Source organism: Panthera leo, chromosome B2, assembly GCF_018350215.1.
Source record: "Panthera leo isolate Ple1 chromosome B2, P.leo_Ple1_pat1.1, whole genome shotgun sequence".
NCBI classification, from domain to species: Eukaryota; Metazoa; Chordata; class Mammalia; order Carnivora; family Felidae; genus Panthera; species Panthera leo.
Window position 1 is genome coordinate 149507870 of NC_056683.1, and position 20470 is coordinate 149528339.

Sequence of the window (20470 nt, forward strand, 5' to 3'; positions counted from 1 at the left end):
TCCTCTGCCACCCTCCCAGGGCGCGGGGCGGGGCGGGAGCAGTGCAGAGGAGGGGAGGAGGGGAGGAGGGGAGGAGGGGAGGAGGGGAGGAGGGGAGGAGGGTGGGCCCGGGGCAGGGCGGGAGCAGTGCACCTGCCCAGCAGTGCCAGGGAGGGCGGGAAGGGCTGGAGCAGGGCACGCGGGGAGCAGGGCAGGGGAGGGCGGGAGGGCGGGCCGCGGCAGGGCTGCGGAGGAGAAGGGGAGGGCTCGGCCTGGAGCCTCCCTGTCCAAGCACAGGTGGTGCGCCCGCCCCTGCGCCGCGGCTTCACCCCGGGGTGCTCCCCCTGCTCCGGTGCTGCCGCCCCTCCCCCCGCCTCCCTGCAGCGGTTCGGGCCCGAGCGGCGCCCGCTGGCCTCTTCCTGTGCCTGTCCCCTGGCTCCTGTTCCCAGTGGGCTCCACAGGCCCTCCTCTCCCCGCAGACATTCCTGTGGGGAAGGGAGCCACACTCGTTGGGCGGACGCAAAATTACAGGACCAGCGGGAAGGGCTGTGTACCCGCGGGAGGCTGTAATTTACGTGGGGTCTGGAACACCCACCGTATCCAGTAAATAGTCTTGCAGTGTAGCCGCTCCCCTCCCTGGCCCCTCCCCCGGTCCCGTGACCCCGTCGCCATGGAAACCACGGGGTTGGGGGGGGGGGCGCAAACGCCCGCGCACGCGCAGCAGGTGGGCTGAGGCCTGGGCCCGGCGATGCCGGCGGCGACAGGCGGACGCTGGGGGCGCTTCTGGGAGCAGCGGGCCCGGCAGCTGCAGCGGCAGGTGCAGGTGAGCAGGTGCCGGGAGCGCAGCTGCGGCCCCGCCTGCAGCCCCACCCCCTCCCGCCCCTGAGCCTTGGGGGCGGGGGCCAGCGAGGGACAGTTGGGGTGGCGGCGCCCCAAGACTGCCCGGGACGGAGGCTCCCGCCATCTTCCACCTTCTGCTGTGTAGGGTGCGAGGTCCTTCCTCGTCTGCCCTCCCGGCTCGGTCCCCCAGCCCGGCCCCCGACCCCCGCGCGCCCCACCCTCCTCTGAGGCCCCTCTCCGTGACTTGTCGAGGGGCTACTATGTACCGTGCTGAATTCTGGGGTACAGTGCTTAAGCGACCACACACCTGACCTTTCTGTTCCCTGCTCTCGGAGTATGGGTGGAATAAAGGAGGAAATAGTCACAAAATAAACGTAAACCACCAAAGTGGGCCCATGATGACGCTAAGGAGGGGACACACCCAGTCCTACAGGGGCTTGTAATGCAACCCTGGCCGGATGTGGGGGTCCAGGACCGTCTCCCCGTGAGCAGAGGTGGAGCGGGGTTCTCCTGAGATGGGAGGCCGCCATCTGGCAGTGCGTTGAGGGTCGAGGACAGAACTGTCCCCAAAGAGGAACAGCCTCGCAGTGGCGTGTGGCCGCGGGGCTGGCGTTGGGCAGAGCCTGGGGGAGGCTGCTGGCTGGGGCTGAGGCGGGAGGGGGGCGCCTGTGCAGCATGAAGCAGGACTAGAGATGTTCTTTATCTTGAGGGCCCCGAAGGGCTATCGAAGATATTTTAAGGGAGGGAGGAAGCAGTTAGATCCATATTTTGAAAATGTCACTCAAAACATCCCTTGTAGCGAGTGGCCCCGCAAGGGCGAGCGTGCAGTTGTGAGGGCCGAGTTCGAAGTCGCAGGCAGGACTTCTGGGTGGCAGGATGAGGGCCTCTGTGAACCCACTCCCGAAAAACAAGCCAACAGGTGAGGGTCACGGCAAAATGGTGTAGCGCCCCCCGAAGTTGCCCAAACAGCATCCGCCAAAGGAAGCAACGATTATTCGAGAAACCTGCTAAAAACCTCTGGAAGCACAGAAAAAGTCTGAGGCCCCTTGCCTCACACCGCCCAAGCTCAGCCCGGCAGAAGGTCCACTCTGGGCGAGTGTGGCAGGAAGACGGGGCTTCCCCTCTCCTCGGCCTCCGACGACGGGTCGCCATATCTCACCAGTCTGGACGGGCCACCGGACAGTCGAGGAAGCTAAGTTCCTGGCTGACTGTGGCGGAGGCTGGGGGCCTCCCTCCTCCCACGGAGCTTCCGCTCCTATCATGGAGGCCTTGCTCCAGAACAGAGGCCGGGGCACTGGGGCTCCAGTCCCTCTTCCCCAGCTCCAGAAGCACAAAGGTTTCATGGCGAGAGAGCAAGCCAGGAGCCCAGAGGCCACAGGCCTCCCGGTGCGCAGAGGGCTGATGTTCATCTCTGGAGATTTCGCTCAGGGCGAGAGGCAGCCCATGAGACAGAGCTCTGAAGCTCTTCCCACAGGAACTGACTTCATCTGAACCGCTCTGGTGAGGTTCAGAAGCAAGAATCTTCTTAATTACGAGCACTTACCAGTTGGCTTGGGCGCCGTAACCAAGTACCACACACCAGGTGGTTCAAAGCACAGCAGTCGACTCCCCCCGGTTCTGGAGGCCGGGAGTCCAAGAGCAAGGTGTTGGTGCTGGTTTCTCCTAAGGCCTCTCCCCTCGGCTTGTGTGTGGCTGCCTTCTGTGGTGTGATCTCATGGTCTTTCCTCTGTGCATGGGTACCCCTGCAGTCCCTCTCTGGGCCCTCTCTGGGCGCCCAGTCATGCTGGATTAGAGCCCACGCCAACGGCCTCATTTCAACTCAATCGCCTCTTCCCGGGCTCTGTCTCCAGATACAGTCACACTCTGAGGCCCTGGGCTTGGGAGTCCGACACGTGAATTCGAGGGGAATACAGCCCATAACAAGCAGCAAGCTGACAGGCCACCTAGCTCACACCAGTCTAAGAAGAGTCTGAGGTTGTGCCAGATCTCACAAATGGGCTTCCCAAAGTATCCCTGCCCCAGTTTAATTGGAGCAGACAGTGGAGAAAGTCACGCCCTAGGCCATTGTTGAAGACAAGCAATCGAGAGATCAGGGAGAGGTTAACACGGAGCCCTGCTTCAAAACTGCTGTCTCCGGTGCAGGTGCCGCGTGGCCGTGTACGTGTCCAAAGCTGTGTCCTTCTAGGAGCTACACCAAGGCTTCCCGCTGAGGGGGAAACAGACTTCCCTAGAGAAACCGAGCTGAGTCACTCAACAAAGCACACAAACAGCAACAAAAACAACCTTCAGGTGGGGGAAAGGCGTCACTATCTAAAGTTTCTGCCATATATTTCCTAAAATGTCTGGTTTTCAACAAAAAGAAATTATAAGACATGAAAGAAACAGGGAAGTGAGACTCATCCGCGGGGGGAGGGGGGACAGACAACAAGAACCGCCATTGGGAAGCCCGGTGTTGGCATTAATAAGACGACAAGGCAGTCATTGTGTGAACATACAAATATGCTCAAGGGACTAAATGAAACCGCATTATAGAGGTGAGGGAAAATATGATGATTTCTCATCAGATAAAAAATGTCAATAAAAGGATAGAAAAGACTTATTAAAAAAAAAATTGTAATCCTGGAGTTGAAAGTAGCTGAAATGAGGACATTCCCCAGAGGACTCAAGAGTAGATTTGAATGGACAAAAAAGAAAAAAAAAAAAAAAAAAAAGAATCAGCAAACTTTTAGCTTGGTAGAAATTATGCAATCCTAAGAACAGAGGGAAAAACAGAAGGAAGGAAAGTGGAATCTGTTGGTGCAAAGCGTGTAGGCACACCAACATACACACGTCACAGGGGCACCAGGAGGGGAAAGCGAGAAAGCACAAGAAATATTCAAAGAAATAATTGCTCGAACTCCCCAAATGTGTTGAAATTTGGCATACGTAGAAGAAGCTTCATGGACTTCAATTAGGATAACCACGAAGAGATCCACACCCACATGCATCGTAGTGAAAACACCGAAAGAGAAGACCAGGGAGGGAAGAATGACTCATCAAGTCAATCCACAAGCAGACTCTCAGCAGCAGCAGGGGCCGTGGGGTGATGCACTCAAAGTGCTGAAAGACAAATTCTGTCAACTAAAAATATTATATCCAGCAAAACTGTCTTTCAGAAATGAAGGCAAAATAAAAGTTTTCCCAGATAAACAAAGTCAGACAAAATTCGTTGCTAGAAGCCTTGCCTGATTAAGAGACATTGAAGGAGGTTCCTCAGGCTGAAAGCAAGTCCCTGTCCCTGCCCCAGAAACACAGATCCACAAAGAATGCCAGCAAAGACAGTCACGTAGTTATAAAAGGATAAAGGTGTATTTTTCTTGTTTTCTTCACTGATTTAAAATAAGTAATTGTATAAAACTACAGACGTGTAATTGTGTCATTGAAACTATAACTTGTAGAAACGTAATATGTTTGACAGAAGTGGCACAAAGGAGGTGGATGGGGACAAAGTTTTGCGAGAATAGGGCAATGACACCAGATGGTAGTTTGAATCCACAGGACCAGGTGAACCTGGTGGTTCATCATGGTGAAGAAGGCCAGCACAACAAACCCTGCAAGTCTACTGTCCCTTCTCTTCTCAGATTCTTTAATGAACATGAGATTATGTAAAGCAGCAATGATAGCACTGGACTGTCACATATATGAATGTGATGTGTGATGGTACCAACCCAACAGATGGAACAGGGGAGTTCAGCTATAGCAGGAGCGTCTCTGTACCTCACCAGGCCCTGACTGTCCCTGTGAGGTACACTCTCCCACCTGGCCAGACCCTGACTGTCCCTGTGGGGCGGACTCTTCCAGTTTCAAAGTGTAGGGTGAGCTTTTGAGAAACCACGAAGAAAACTGTTCAAAAACTAATGGAAAATGTCATTGAAGAAATTAACATTTTATGCTAGAAAATATCCAGTTACGGCAAAAGAAGCCAGCAAAAGAGGAACAATCAAAACGCGAGGCACATAGAAAATGAACAAGTGAAATGTTGGGTGCAAACCTACATCAGCAGCCTTCAATGTGAGTGGACAAGACATCAATCAAAAGGCAGGCACTGTCTGGCTGGATAAGAAGCGAGTTCAAACTACATGCTGTCTGTCTACAGGGACATGCTTTACATTCAAAGATACAAATAGCTTGTAAGCAAAAGGATGGAAAAAGATACATTATGCCACCATTAGCTACAAGAAGACTGAGTGACTGTACTAATATTAGACAAAATAGACTTTAAGATGACATAAATGTCACTACAAATAAAGAGGAACATTTGATAATGACAGAAGTGTAACTCCATCAGAAAGATAGGAAAAGTAGATGTGCACCTAACAACATGGCCCTAAAATGGACAGAATTGAGGACACAAAGTAGCAATTGAAAAATAATGGCTGCAGACGTCAACCTTCCCCTTTCAGTAATGAACAAACCGGACAGGGGACCGGCCAGGAGACAGACAACTTGAACAACACTACTGAACCAACTCAATCAGGCGGACGTCCACAGAACACCCTGCCCACACAGCAGGAGGACACATGACCTCAAGTGCACGTGGCACAGGCCCTCTGGGTTAGACAATGTACTGGGCCACAGAGGAAGCCTGCATACACATAAAAGGATAAAGATCATAGACGGTATGTTTTCCGGTTACGATAGAGGGAAGTTAGAAATTAATAACAAAAAAAAATTTAGGAAATTCACAAATATGGGAAAATTGAATAAGATACTTTTAAATTATAGTAGATCAAAGAAGAAATCACAAATGAGGTCAGGGAACATTTTGAGAGGAATGAAGATGAGGGTACCACACAGCAAAGTTTGTGGGATGCAGCCAAGGCAGCACTTTGAGGAACAGTCGTGGACGCAAACACCTACACTAAAAAAGAAGCTAGCTCTCCAATCAATTACCTAAACACCCACCTCAGGACACGGGATAAAGCAGAGGAAGCAACACCGAGCACCAGCAGAAGAAAGCCACAATAAAGACCAGAGCAGAAACAACTGAAATAGAGCATGGCAAACTATAGGGAAAGTCAACAGAACCAGAAGCTGGCTGTTTGCAAAGATGAACAAAATTAACAAACCCTTAGTTTGACTGAAAAGAAGACTCAAATTAACGAAACCAAGAATTAAGGACAAGGCATTGCTACCAACTTCACAAAAATAAAAAGGAAGTCAGGAACATGCTGTGGACAGCACTGCTGATGATTTCACCAGGGTGAGTTGGTCAAATTCCCAGAGTCACAGATCACCGAAACCGATTCAGGAACTAGAGGATGTGAGCACAACTGTAATGCATGCTGAGGTTAAGTTAGGAATCCGAAATCTCACAAAGTAAACCCTGGGCCCAGATGGTTTCCCTGGTGAGTTGTACCAAACGTGTGAAGAGAAATGAACACCAGTCCTCCATGAACTCTTTGGAAAAATAGAAAGGAGGGAACATTTCCATGTGCCAACACTTACCTGATGTCAAAACCCATGCAGACGTCACAAGAAAACTGCAGAGCAATGTCTCTTAAGGATGCAGATGTAAACCTCTTCACCGGCAAACCTCACCGGCAAACTGAATCCGGTGGTATATGAAAAGGACATACACCCTGACCAAGTGGGAATCATCCCAGGAATGGCCTAGTGTTCCAAGGTCGGTTAACGTCACAGACCGAATCAACAGAATGAAGGACAAACCCCACGATCATTTCGATAGGTCCAAAAACACGCTTTTGACAAAATATTACTTCACTTCGTGATAAAAACACTCAGCCGGCTCCTCAACCTGATAAAGGATGTCCCCGAAACCCCCCTGCTGACACACATAACATGAGAGGAGCAAGACAAACGTGTCCTTTCACATCTGTTCACCGTCTCCCCGGAGGTGCTAGTCAGGGTATTCAGGCAAGAGAACGAAAGGAAAAGGAGTCTGTACCAGAAAGGAGGAAATAAGACTGTTTCTGTCTGCAGATGACATGATCTCGTATATAGAAAATCCTAAGGAATCCACCAAAAAAAACAACGCTCCTGGCACTAGTGAGTGATTTCAGCAAGATTGGAGGATATGAGATCCATATGCAAAAAAGTCTGTTGTGTTTCTATTTCATAGCAATGAAAAGACAAAAATGAAATTAAGAAAACCGTTCCACTTACAAGATAGTCAAAGATGATAAAATGCTTTGGAAGAAATTTAACCCAAGAATAGCAAGCCTTGAACCCTGAAAACGATAGTCAACATCATTGGCGATCAGGGCAATGCAGATCAAGTGGCAATGATACGCCCCGGTGGCTGTAATCAAAGAGACAGATGGAAGTATCTCGAGGGTGTGGAAAATGGAATTCTCATACACGGCTGGTGGGACCGTGCAGGGAAGACAGTCTGGAAGTTCCTCAACATGCTAACCGGTTCCGGTCCTAGGCACGTGCTCAAGTGAAGGGGAACCGTGAAGGGGAACCGCGCGTCCGCACAAAACACTCGTTTAGGAATGTCACAGCAGCACTACTATTTCTAACAGCCAGAAAGTGGAAACAACCCAAATGTCCTTCAAGTGATGAATGGGTAAATAAATGTGGTCTAGCTTCACGATCTAATATTGTCAGGCAATAAAAAAAAATGAAATTCTGATGCCGCAACATGGTTCAGCCTTGAGAGTGTGATGACCAGGGAAAGAAGCCGGTCACGAGGGACTGCATATCATATGATTCCGTTGATGCAAAATGTCCAGAGTTGGCAAATCTGTAGAGACAGAAAGTAGATTCATGCTTTCCTAGAGCTGGATCAGGGTACGTGGGGGGGGATGGGGTTTCTTTTGGGGTAGCGGATATACTGTGACGTAATTTTGGCGACGTGGCACAATGTGAGTGCACTCAACGCCGAGGACTTGTGCATGTCAGGCGGGTTGCTCGCGTTTAAGGGAATTACATCTCCATAAAGCTAGTCGGGGTAGCATCTTAGAATCGAGTGGACTTTCGTGGAAACACTCCATAGGTTTTCTTCAAGAGGTAAAATCAACTGAGCGTGGTAGCAGAAGGTCTAGACGACACCCAGGTTTCCGGTTTCATAACCCGTCACAAAGAGATTGACCTAAACTGGTTACAGTTCTCTGTGGGCTGTGAGTCACGGGGCATGGGGAGGGACCCCCCACAGAAGGGACCGCGGCACGTGAGCTGCCTTCCCGGACCCCTTGCTTTCCTGACCACCAAGGCCTCCAGCTGCTGGCTTTCCCAGCATTCGGTGTAAAAAGCTAGTATTTAAACTTCTCTGCCTGAAACCCTGCAGGCAAAACCCAGCCTCTTCCCTGCCATCCCTCCTCCCAGACCACACCCTCCCTGGCCCCCTCATCCTCCCCTCCCCGTCCCTCTGCCCCTTAACTTACCAAACTCATTCCCACCCGAGGGCCTTTGCTCAGACTTTCCCCTTGGCCCTGGGTTTCCTCGCTGGCCCTCCTCCCCCTCTCTGAACCCCCGTCGCTGTTTTAGCTGTGACGGGGCTGCTGCCCCCCCCCCCCCAGCCACACACTGGCCCTTACACACTAGGATGGGAGCCCCACGCCTGATGGGTTCACTGCTGTATCCATGGCACCCCGACATGTGCCTGGCATGTGACAGACTTCTAGCAGATATCTTTTAAATAAATGAATTAGTAAAAGGAAAGAGGGGTGCCTGGCTGGCTCAGCGGGTAGAACGTGTGACTCTTGATCTCAGGGTCGTGAAGTCAAGTTCAAGCCCCACGTTGGGCATGGAGCCTACTGGGGAAAAAAAAAATTGAAAGAGAAGCCGATTTTGGTGAGCAGAAGCCTTACAGAGGTGCCTTCCAGATCTGTGCATATAGGTCACCTGAGCTCTTGTTAAATGTAGATTCTGATGGATTTAGGGGGGGCTTTTCAGCAGTTTGAGGTATGATGTATGTGCCCTGATGCAGGATTCGGTGCCCCCAGCAAGCCCCTGGCTTCTGGGGACCACACTTGGAATGGGGGTTGCAGACACGGGGTGCAGGGCCCCCACTCCAGCCGACCTCCCCCCACAGTGCTTCACTGAGGCAGGCGCTGGCTTCCTTCCCCAGAGGGTTCTCAGGATGGAAGTGCGTACTGATGAGTGTCATTTAAACTGATAATGTCCTGTTTTGGTCCTCGGTTTTAGGCCAAAGAAGAGTGGATAGTTGATCTGGAAACAGAAAATGCAGTTCTCCACCTGAGGCTGGCACAGGTAACACACGCCCGCGTCCGCAGCGCCAGGGGCTCAGGGCCGCCGTCCGGGCCTTCCCTCCCGTTGGCTGAGCCGGTGGGACTGTCTCCCCCATGACCACACGAGGTTCCACTCCCGTCTCTCCCCGCGCTCTCGAGCATGTAGTGAGGAGCAAGTTCATGGTGCATGTGATTTTCCAAACAGCTTCGCTGAGGTGCGACTTACAGGCGGTAACTTCACCCGGTTTGCGTGTGCAGTTGTGTTCGGTAAAGAGCGGTTGCCCAGCACCGTGACGCCGTGCTCCCCGAAGCCCGTGGTGCCGCTTGACCCCATCGCCCATCCTGCCACCTCCTGGACCGGCCCTGCCATCCTGGGATAGACGCCCGCATGACTCAGCCCAGACTGCGTACCTCACCGAAAGGAAGAACCGTCCCTCAAAGATGCCTCTGCCCGCTTTTCCTGCTGGTTTGCTCCTAGAAGGGAAGGAGAACAATGGCGAGCGTTCGGGGGTCTCTGTCCACACTGTTCTCGCCCAGTGCACCGCTGCAGCCTTTGGGAGACCCTGGTGGGCCCGTGTGCCATCCCCGTCCTTGTAGGAGGAGAAGACCCGTGAGGAGGAGCGGGGACGTTTGCAGACGCTGACCGTGAGGACTGGGGTGACACAGCCAGGCCCCCCCGGGTGGCCGCAGGAGAGGTGGGAGGACCACGCCCCAGAGCCTCTGCCGGAATGTGGCCGTGCTCCCCGGGATTCTGGCCTCCGGGACCCAGAGAGGACATGTTTCTGTTGTCTTCAGTCTCCCGGTTGGCGGCGATCTGTCACAGAGGCAAGTTTAGAAAACTAACGCACTCGTGAGGTCCTCATCTGTGAATTCCGACCCCTTCAGAATTCTCCCCGGAGGCTCAGGCAGAATCAGGTCTCCGGGCTCTTGACACTCCTTGAACAACCCTGTCAAGTTTCCCTGGACAAAAATGAGTCTCACTAAATTGTGCCTTCATTTACGGCTGCTCCTGCTGCCTCTTGATGAAGGACTGATTTATTTGTTCACGCACCAGCCACGCCTGTGCACGTGAACGGTCACGGCAGCGAGCAGCCTGTCTGAGCCTGTGCCCCGAAGAGCCACGTCTCCCCCGCGTCCCACCATGGCCCCCCGGGTCCAGGGACGTGCCCGCACAAGGCGGGTGAGGCCAGTATCCGCGGGCAACGCCCGTGCCCTCTTCTGCTGCAGGAGCCCCCTGTAGCCGCAGCGGCTGGAGCTCTAGAGAAACTTCCAGCCCCGAGTGGAGGCCGCGAAGCCGGAGCACGGAGCAGGTGGGGTCGCGGAGGTTCACCAGCTTTTGTTGGCGAGGGTCGCCACAAAGCACTAAAGGATTCTCCAAGCACCGTTTGGGTGAAATTAACTTTTTTTTTTTTACATTTACGATTGTTGGGCACAGAATGTCAGTTACATAAACCTGACGACTTTTTTTGGCATTTGTGTGCTTAAGTCCCTCTTCGTCATTTTTGATGATGATGAAACAGAAAATCTTCATTTCTGCGGCCCCCACGTCCCGCTGGCTCACCTGCAGGTGGCGGGGTGACTGGGATGACAGCGGGCAGCGTGGGTCCGCGTGGTGAGTCAGGTGCACACGGGACCCTGCCGGGAACCGTCTTCTGTTGGATTGCCAAGTCCCTGTGCAGACAGTGGCTGCTCACGGCTCCTGTTTTCGGCGTCTCCCTCGCCCCACGTGAGTCGGATCCCATCCCTCGTGCGGGGTGCTTGGGCTTCTCCCACGTTGCCCCCCAATCTCCCGGAGGCTCGCGGCTTCCGCCTGTTTCTCCAAAACCAGACCAGCCCCGGAAGCCGGTCAGCCCGCCTCCCAGTACCAAGTGCTCAGTGACTCTACGTCGTGCTCCTCTGGATCACCGTGGTGCTCACCGTCAGTGCCAGGGAGGGACTTTAGAACACAGGCTTCGGTATTGGCTGTGCCTCACTTTTCTTCCGGAGGGTCTGAGCCTTCTGCGTCCAGGGCCTTTACTTTGCTTCGGTGTCAAGGGATGGAAGCAGGTAGCCCCCAGAGCCCCTGCTCTCCCAGCTGTCTGCAGTCTCTGCCCACGTGCGCCCGGCACCCGTCGCATGTAATGCAGCATCCGCCGCGGGCACCTGTTCTCCGACGTCTTCATAATCCCGCTGACGCTGACGGACGGGCTCCCTGAGCTTCCCCGCTTTGCAGATTCTCTGCCTCACTTGTTCACACTTCTGAATGTTTCCCGTCCACAAGTAACGGACTCTCCAGCCTAAGCAGTGGCCCTTCCCAGCCGCCACCTCTGTGGCCGCTCCCCGTCGCACACACCGCTAGGGCGTCCGCGCTGCTCCTGGGGAAGGAGACGGACGTGCTTGGTGCAGGGTCACGAGCGTCCCAGCCTAAAGCTTGGGCGGAAAGAACACACTCATGCTCGCAGTTTGGAGTCGAGGGAAGACGCCGGCTTCGACAACACACAGTGCAGGCCCAGAGTGGCGCCGTGACGGCACGGACCCACGACGACGCGCAGAGGTCCCTCCCCAGAGGTACACACAGACCGCATCTCCGGCATTCACGAAAGGACGGGATGGAATGACCTTGAAAGTTGACAGAACTCTCGTTCCCCTCCGCTTCCGCATGGATATTTTTGACAGAACGTTTCCTTGCTTCGCAGGTAGTGGGTGGAACCCGATCCGCGGCTCCCTGAGGCCCCACTGAGCAAACGGGCCAAATTAAAACCACCATCTGGTTTATTCTGCTTCCTTTCTGTCACCAGAGGCGGAATCAGTGCCTCAATAACTATTTGCTGAGAGCAGTGCCTTGAACGTGCACGTCGTGTTTCTCTGGAGCTCATCTCTGTGAGGGAAGGACACCGAGGCAAAGTTTGACGGGCACGGCGTTCAGAACCGGGGATCTGCAGGGCGGGCTCCCCGCCGGGGCCCAGAGACTGCCAGCCTCTGCCCAGCTGACGGCAAGGTTGCCTATATGATGTGCTGTAGAAGCATCGTTAGAACAGTCACACACCAGCAGAGGTGTGTTTGGCAACAGAGAAAGATCTTATAGAAGTTCAAGCGAAGAGAGTCGTTGGAAGATCAATCAGCCAGAACCAGGAGGACCCAACACCGCTGTTCATTGTGCGTTTCGCTCAGGGATTGCGTTTTGCTGGATACGGCAGGAAGAGAGGACGGGGGGAAGGGCTGTCCGGGGCCAGGTGCTGGTGGCATCCACAAGTATGCCTGTGGTCCCGCTTTCCTCCTCTGCCAGCACCCACCGTCCGTGTCCTGGACAAAGGGGGCTGTGTGCTGCCGAGAGCAGCCGGTGTCTCCTGCTTCCGCGGTGGCTGCTGGGGCTCCAGCTGTCCCAGCCAAGGCCAGACGCTGGGAAGGAGGAGTCAGGCAGACGAGGGAACACACCCAACACGTCCGCCACGTCTGTCCGTCCGTCTGTCTTTAAGTCGTTGCTCAGAAATCCTACCCAGTGACTTGTGCTGGGTCACATGGACATCCTACCTGCCAGAGACCCAGGGAAACGTTGCTTTCGGTGGGACGTTGGTGAATGGGGGTGTAATCGTACAGGAGGGGGCACTGAATGGCAGCAGGCCACCGGCGGCCTCCGCCGGGCTAGCAGCCGACGTTCGCACGGAAAGCTGAGCAACACTGGAATCTGTTTCTCCTTCGGGGATAGTTCGGTGCCCGGTCCCGTCCCCGCGGAAGTTCGGGCAGAGCTGGTTTCAGGGCCGTCCCCGGCAGCTTCTCGTGTTGGGGTCCTGCTAATTGTGGCCGTGACAACGGACTCCTGTTTCTCTCCTGGGTCTGGTTCTCCCTTAGAAACCGTAGACATTCTGCGAGCCTGAGTCTGTGTGGTGACGGACCCACACGAGGCGTGTTTTGTCCCTGCGTGTATGCACACACCGAGTCACCAGGCTGTGCACTGAGGCCGGTGCACGGTGATCCAGCAGCTGTAGCTTGGGGACGGCCGATTCCCTCCCGGGGAGCCCTCCCTGAAGCTCAGCCTGGAGCGGACGCCCCCCGGGAGCGACCCGTCCCAGGGGGTGGCTGCATCTCCGCTGGGTCCCCTGCTCCTCTCGGTGGCCCCGGCCAGGTCCCATCTGAACCCGCAGGCCCAGGCGCCTCTGGCCCGCAGCCGGCTGGCTCTCCGTCCCCGCCCCGCCCCCGGGCCTGGGCTCCTGGCTGTCCTGCCGGCAGCAATCTTAGGACCTCTCCTCACTCGCCACCCACATTTGCAGACCTTGCTCCGGGATTCCAGCCCCCCTCTTGCGCGCACCCGGGTCTCTGGCTCCGGGGGCCTGTCGAGTCCGCCACCTTTGGGCGCCACGCTCCGTGCATCGCACCGTGGGCCTTCCCGTGGGCACTGTGCTGCCGGAGGCTGGTGTGCAAACAGGAATGTAGGTTACCACCCAGTGCGGTCTCTGCCGGGGTCTCCGTGCTGCCCTGCAATCTGAACCCCCAGTCAGCGGAAAAGCTGTCCCCACGTGCCCGCTGTCCCAGCGCTCGCAGAGGATCTCCTGGTGCCCGGCAGGTGCACCCGCCCCCTGCCCCCTGCCCCCTGCCCCCTGCCCCCTGCACACAGCGGCTTCCCCTGCTCTGCCCGCAGGGGCGCCTGGCTCAGCACACCCTCCGCGCAGGGTGGGGCCCCACCCTCCTGACCCCTGGGACCCCTGACCCTGGATGCTCGATGATGCTCGGCGGTGCAGGTCCTCGGGGGCGCCATCGCATGCCTGGCCAGTCGTGGCACAGGCCTCCTCGAAGCAGCTGGTGCTCCCGCTAGTTCCTCCTCTGGCGGACAGTGTCCCGCCCGCTCTCTGCGCCGTCCCCAGTCTAGGACAGATGCCCCCGAGCCCCGCATCCACCCCAGAGGCCCCCTGGGCCTCCTCCTTGCTGCGGGGACCTGCGTCGGTGACCCGCGTGTCCTGCTTCCTCCCCTGTGCTCCCCCCAAACAGAGCAGCGAGCTCCTGGAACGAAGGGACCCTTATCCCTGCGTCCCGCGGCTTCCGAGCTGTGCATCTTCGGGTTTGCACACGGGACAAATGTACCCGTTATGTAGGTGATGCAGTTCTGCGCATTCTCGCCGGCCTGGCCGTCCATTTTCTGCGTCTGGGAGGCCTGGCTGAGGCCCTGGGGGGCAGGCCGCCCACAGTGTCTCCTGGCTGCAGGGACTCGGTGGGACGCAGAAGCACTCCAGCAGGTGCCGTGGGAGACGCAGCAAACTCCCGATCGTGTCACCTCCGGCTCAGGCCCCAGTGCCGCTCCTCCCCAGCCACCCTGCCCCGGCCACAACCACGGGGCACGCCCTGTCTTGTCCCCCCCTACCCCCTGCATCATCTCCCAGCCGAGCCAGGCTGTCCCCGACTGTGTCCCCGGCTGTGTCCCCGAGTGGGTCCTGACTCATCCTCTCCGTCCCCCGTGATGGTCCCCTCACTCTCTCCTGCTCCACGGAGCTCCCAGCTCCTTCTACACAAGTATCTGTCGGGAAAATCTGAAGAACCCGCCCAGACGGTGACCCTGTCCCTGACCCGTCCCCCTTGCCGTTCTCTCCGTCGCTGCGTCGCCGGACCGCCTGGGCCTGCGCCTGCCGCACGCTCACGCCCTCAGCTCGGCCGCCCTGTGCCCGGTCCCCACGCGGTCCACCTGCGCGGCCGCTCGGGGTGGGTTCCCTCTGCGGCAAGGGCGGTGCCCCTGCTAGCGCGTGGGGCACGGCCGGCAAGCCGTGAGCGTCCTCCCCTCGGAGAAAACGCATCCACTCCAGCGTGCTGAGACGCCGAATCCCTTTTTGTGTTTTCCACACACCAGTACCAAGGAGCGGCTGGACAGAGTGGAAGTGCATCTGCAGGGCTGTGCTCCCCGTGCGGCCCGCGGGCCCGGCTGCCGAGAAGCCCCCACGCGGCCCTGCTCCGGCTCTGCCCGGTGATTCAGGTAGGAGCCCCCGCCCCGCGGCCGCGTTCGCTTGTGTTCTGGTGAAACTGTGGATGTTATGCCGGTCCAAACAGGTCCACTTTTCTCCTTTTGTTCCTGTTCATTTATTGGGGGGAGGGGCACAGGGAGGGGAGAGAATCTTAAGCAGGCTCTACCCTCAGTGCGGAGCCCGAGGCCGGGCCCGATCCCACTGATGACGGAACCAAAGGCAAGAGAAATGTGGCTGAAATGCAATCTCCTTACGGCTCGCAGCCCGCTGACACGTGAAGCACGCAGAGCGTGACCGTCCTCAAGGAACTCACGCTGCCTTGGTGCTCACGTCTCGTTAAAGGCGAACAGTAACCTTATCTGCACAGCAGCCAGCCCCTCACAGTTCTGGAAGCCACCTTCAACCCCTATGTCCCCTTCCCCCTCGCACCACAAACTAGGAAGTATGTCATCAGTCACTCCTCATGACCCCAGTGCCAGTCTGCCTGCCCACGGGTCCCGTCCCCGTGCTATAATAAAATCGCCTTTTTGCACCAAAAATGTCTCACGCCTTTCTTAGCCATTCGCTCATGAAACCCACTTCAGATCTCATCATCATGACCCTGGGGACCAAGACCTGAGCCAAAATCAAGAGTCATGCACTCGGCCAACTGAGCCACCCAGGTGCCCCGAAAATAGATCTGCTCAAGAAGCCGTCTTTTCACGAAGCAAAGCTTCTCAGTTAGGAGATGCAGGTTTTCCGTTACAGCCTGCTGATCTGGCCTTCGCGAGGTTGCAGAAGCATCACTGCGTTCATAACCTGCTGTGAGGGTCTTCGGCTGGGGGTCCCGCCCTCCACCCCACTACCTGCTGGGTAGAGCGAGGACTTCCGCACCCAAGGGCGCCCGGACTGGGCTCCTGAGCAGAGACAGGAGGGAAGAACACCGTGTGGCTGTGAGACGGGCCGTGAGAACCGCTGTCGGCCGCTCTGTATGCCAGAGTCAGAGTCGTCCTCCTGTTTATTTTAACGTCAAAGGGTAGAGAAGTGCTTTGTCCAGGTCAGGCTAAACAGGGCGAGTGTCGCTGCCATCCCGTGGACGCAGCCCCTGTGGAACGGCCGGGGCGTCTGGGAAGAGAAGTGCACGCTGGCACCTGCCCAGGGTGAGAGTGCGGGGGTGTATTTTTATACCATCGTCCGGTTGGGAGTATTGTTCACCTTTTGTTATAAACAGTGTGACCTGGGTGAAAGTCAGAAGGAAAAAAAAAAAAAAGATCATTATCACAACAACAAGAATGCCATCTGCAAACACGATTAGTCTGCCCTTAGAGGTTTCTTTTTCCGGCCCATGCACGGCGTCAGTGCCTGCAGAACAGATTTATATAAATTAATTCTTTGCGCTCTCATCGCTGAGTGAAACGGACCCATCTTTGACTATCGTGCGTAACTCTACATGCGTTCCATGTAATAAAATACCGTAATTCAATTTAGTGTTGACATTTTAGCAGAACGTTTCCCAAACGTATGGGAACAGTCTCCACGTTACAGAAAAGGAAGGTTTAACGGAACAAACGACTCTATCTCGGGTCAGCTACGATCTCGCGATTCCTTCCGTAGGAGATGTTAAGCTGCAGGACGTCTGCACCTTCCTTCTCTGGGCCAAACAGCCTTCCCGTCGCATCAGAAGGGAAGAGCCCCTGACGTGGGGGATGCTGTTTATCAGTTGCATTGTCCTCAGACTTCTCTGAAGGCTCTCGCACCTGCACCCGGACGGACGTGTGTCCCCTAAGCACGGGGTCACCACAGCGCTCAACATGGGCCCAGGACAATGTGGCTCCAAGCAGGCGGTCTGGATAATACATCAGAGCCCTGCAGCTGTGTGTGGAGGGCGACGTGGGACCGGGGCCCGGCCATCCTCACAAGCAAGTACCCAGCGGACAAAACCTGTCCTTCATCTAGCTTTTGAGAACTTGAGCTTTAAGTAGATTTAGTTCATAATAAATCGGCACGTGACTGTCTTTGCCAGGCAGCTGTGTTCTTATTTTATAGCCACTTGGGAAATTATTATATATAACGCTATGTGATTAATAATATTCACTACCTCAGTGCTGTATATTTTTGCTCTATAGGCACTGAAGCAAGACGTAAAGGCACTGCATGCCTCTTTTCTGGAAGTTTTCAGGAATTTCTGGGACCACCTACAGACAGGTCTTTCTGAAGTGGCCGAGGGGGTCCAGAGGGCACAGCTCCAACACCAGGCTCTGCTGTGTAAGCCATGGCCCCACCTGCCGGGGGTTCAAGTTTCCCTCTCCTTTGACTATGCGCCTGCCTGGGCACAGGGGCAAGAGCCAACACCCAGGCGGTCGTTGGCGTGCGTGGGGGCTGCGGTCCTTGGCCGCGCTCCCTCCTCAGGGAGTCCCTGTTTCCTCTGGTGACTCGAAGAGGCTTTCTGGACCTCGATGCCGTCCCTGAGCTGGCACCTTGTCCCTGCTGCACGTCCTGTGCCGGAGGCTCCTGGAGTGTGTGTGAGGCTCCGTTCGATCCGCTCAGCCCTTTCCTCACATCTGGGAAGCCCACAGCGCTCGGCCGCTATCGGGTCAGGACGGGATGTGCTCAAACTACCCAACAGGCAGCTCATGGAGGGAGGTGCTTTGGCCCCGTGGCACTGTGTGAATTAAGGCGTACTAGGTTTCTGTTGGGCTGACAGATATTTTAGTTTATTAGAGAGAGAGGGAGAGAGAGAGCGAGCGAGCAAGCAAGGGAGGGGCAGAGAGAGTGAGACACAGAATCCCAAGCAGGCTCTAAGCTCCGACCTGTCAGCACAGAGGCCGACTCCGGGGCTCGAACTCACAAACTGCGAGATCATGATCTGAGCCAAAACCAAGAGCGGGTGCCCAACTGACTTAGCCCCCCAAGGTGCCCCCAGATATTTTAGTTCAAATCACTGAGTACCTAAGGGTCTCGTGCCTCTTTGGTGCATTCGGTTCAGGGCCTCTCCTGAAGGGTCTCAGGTGAGGTGACTCAGCCCACACAGGTGGTCCTACATGTCACGCGCTCCAGCAAAGGGGACAGTGCTGTTATTTTATGGAAAATAGTGTCTCTCGGCTTTGAAAACGTGAGGTGTTTTATGGAAAACCGGAAGGGAGAAGAGGGAGACAGGATGTAGCGCAGGCTGCCCTCCAGGAAACCTGCCAGACACAGGGGTAAACCACTGTTGCAGCTTGGCGGTCCAAGGCGGGACATCTGGAGCGATGCCTGCAGGAAGCGGACTCGAGGTACCAGCTAGAGAAGCAGAGGAGGAAGGTGCTTCACAACCGTTTGGTGGTGAGTGCGGTCCGGGTTCCCAGAAGGGTGGCGGCACAGGGGACCTGGGCAGGGACCCCAGTGAAAGGCCGGGGGTGGGAGGGGCACCGGGGCATGTTGGGGGTGGGCACAGAGGTCCGCACGGGGGACTCCAGGCACACAGGGGGGACACTGGGACACATGGGGGGGCGGAGGTCCACACAGGGGGGACACTGGGACACATGGGGGGGTGGAGGGCAACACGGGGGGGCACCGGGGCACATGGGGGGGCGGAAGTCCACACGGGGGGGGCACTGGGGCATGTGGGGGGTGGAGGTCAACACGGGGGGGCACCGGGGCACATGGGGGGGCGGAGGGCCGCACAGGGGGGACACTGGGACACATGGGCGGGTGGAGGTCAACACAGGGGGGGGCACCGGGGCACGTGGGGGGTGGAGGTCAACACGGGGGGGCACCGGGGCACATGGGGGGGCGGAGGGCCGCACAGGGGGGACACTGGGACACATGGGGGGGTGGAGGTCAACACGGGGGGGGGCACCGGGGCACGTGGGGGGTGGAGGTCAACACGGGGGAACACCGGGGCACATGGGGGGGTGGAAGTCAACACGGGGGGGGCACCGGGGCACATGGGGGGGTGGAGGGCCGCACGGGGGGGGCACCGGGGCACGTGGGGGGGTGGAAGTCAACACAGGGGGGGCACCGGGGCACATGGGGGGGTGGAGGGCCGCACGGGGGGGGGCACCGGGGCACGTGGGGGGGTGGAGGGCCACGCAGGGGGCACCGGACCTAGGATTCTCAGAGCGCTGCCTTCCTAGCGAGCCCCGGCCCCAGCTCTTCCTCCCCCATCCGCAGGGCGCAAAGCATGGCCCCCTCACGTTCGTCCGCGGGCTGAGCTCTGCGGCCCACAGAGTGTGCACACTCAGGTGTTCGTTTCTGCACGCCGTGAGGCCAGAGCTGACGGTTTGGTGGGTGAACTTCCGTGAGGTTCGGTGGTGTGGTTGAACCCCGGCCCGGCTCACAGTCCCGTGGACCAGCAGCCCCAGGACCCGGTGGTTCCTGGGAAGATTCTCTCCCGTCCCCGGGCTCCCTCCACGGCCAGACCCGCCTGGGAGTAATTCTCCCTGTGCCTGAGCCACTCCTTGGGCCGAGCTCTACACCATGACACCGGGGCGCATGCACGCTTCCCGCCGACCCGCACTTTCTAAGCATCTTGGTGCCTTTTGGTCCCCGGTCTGGACAGCAGTGTCGCCCTGCTGCAGAGACCAAGGGAGAGGTGCGCGAGGGCCCCGGGAGTGAGTGGAGAAGGATGGCTTCTGGAGGACACGGTGGCGGACTTCGAGTTTCTGACGCTGTCGTGTGGAGGAAGGATAGACATCTTCGTTATGGTCCCGTCGCTGTGAAAGGACCAGCGGGCAAAGGACGCGCGCACAGTGCCAGAGAGCGGGGTGCAGCGTGGAGCCAGGGGCACCCGGACGTGGTAGACCCGCGCCGTCGGGGGGGTCTGGGCACAGCCTGGCCGAGGCGAGCCGGGCCGTGCGGACGTGCTCCCTTCTTCCACGCGGGGGCACGTGGAGCGGTTGTCCCACATCGTTGCCCTTTGTCTCTGAAGTACCACATCGTGCCACGATTTGGGTGAACACTTGGCGGGGTCTGGAAAAGTACCAGGTCTCAGAAACTTCTCCCAAAATGCCTCAGAAATTTGGCGCGGGTCCCCATCGAGAGGTGGTTTCTGGACACTCGCCACCACACGATGATGGCTTGCCAAGTGAACACGCTTCAGTGTGGATGTTTAAAAAGCCTAAAATAACACTGACTGCTCAGTGCCACTCTGTGGGGACTTGATCAGAAGCCAAGGTGTGGGTGGGGAACGCGACGCTCACGTCCCGGGGAAGCGGTCGTCAGGCCGCGTTCTCTGAGGAAATAGACCGTCCGCTCAGCCTTGCCCCTGAGCTCACAGGGACAAACTCTATTGTCGTAGGAGCTGAAAGGGAATATCAGGGTTCACTGCCGGATCCGCCCTTTGTTGCCTTTTGATGAGGAACCCGAGGATCCAGCTTCACAGAACAGGTGATTTGCTTTCGCATCGTGTGTGTGTGTGTTTTAAGGAACACAATAGAAAATGCAGCGATCGCCCACGCCTCCCATCTTCCTACCCTTGGCCCCAAAGCAGGATGTGTCTGTCCCTGGGGTGGGGGGTGGGTGGGGAGCTGCCTTGCTCATCATGATGCAGCGGGACCACCGACGCGGCCAGCC

At 56.9% G+C, this 20470-nt stretch overlaps 1 protein-coding gene across 1 annotated transcript in view; it reads left to right on the top strand.

The window, feature by feature from the left end:
- Positions 1–721: 721 nt before the first annotated feature.
- KIF25 (kinesin family member 25) overlaps positions 722–20470 on the top strand; it is a 45460-nt gene continuing 25711 nt past the window's right edge. The window contains 6 exon segments of the mRNA XM_042940310.1: positions 722–802; positions 8971–9036; positions 14827–14949; positions 17044–17182; positions 18135–18238; positions 20196–20284. Coding sequence (XP_042796244.1) covers positions 728–802; positions 8971–9036; positions 14827–14949; positions 17044–17182; positions 18135–18238; positions 20196–20284 — 596 coding nt within the window. The 5' untranslated portion in view covers positions 722–727.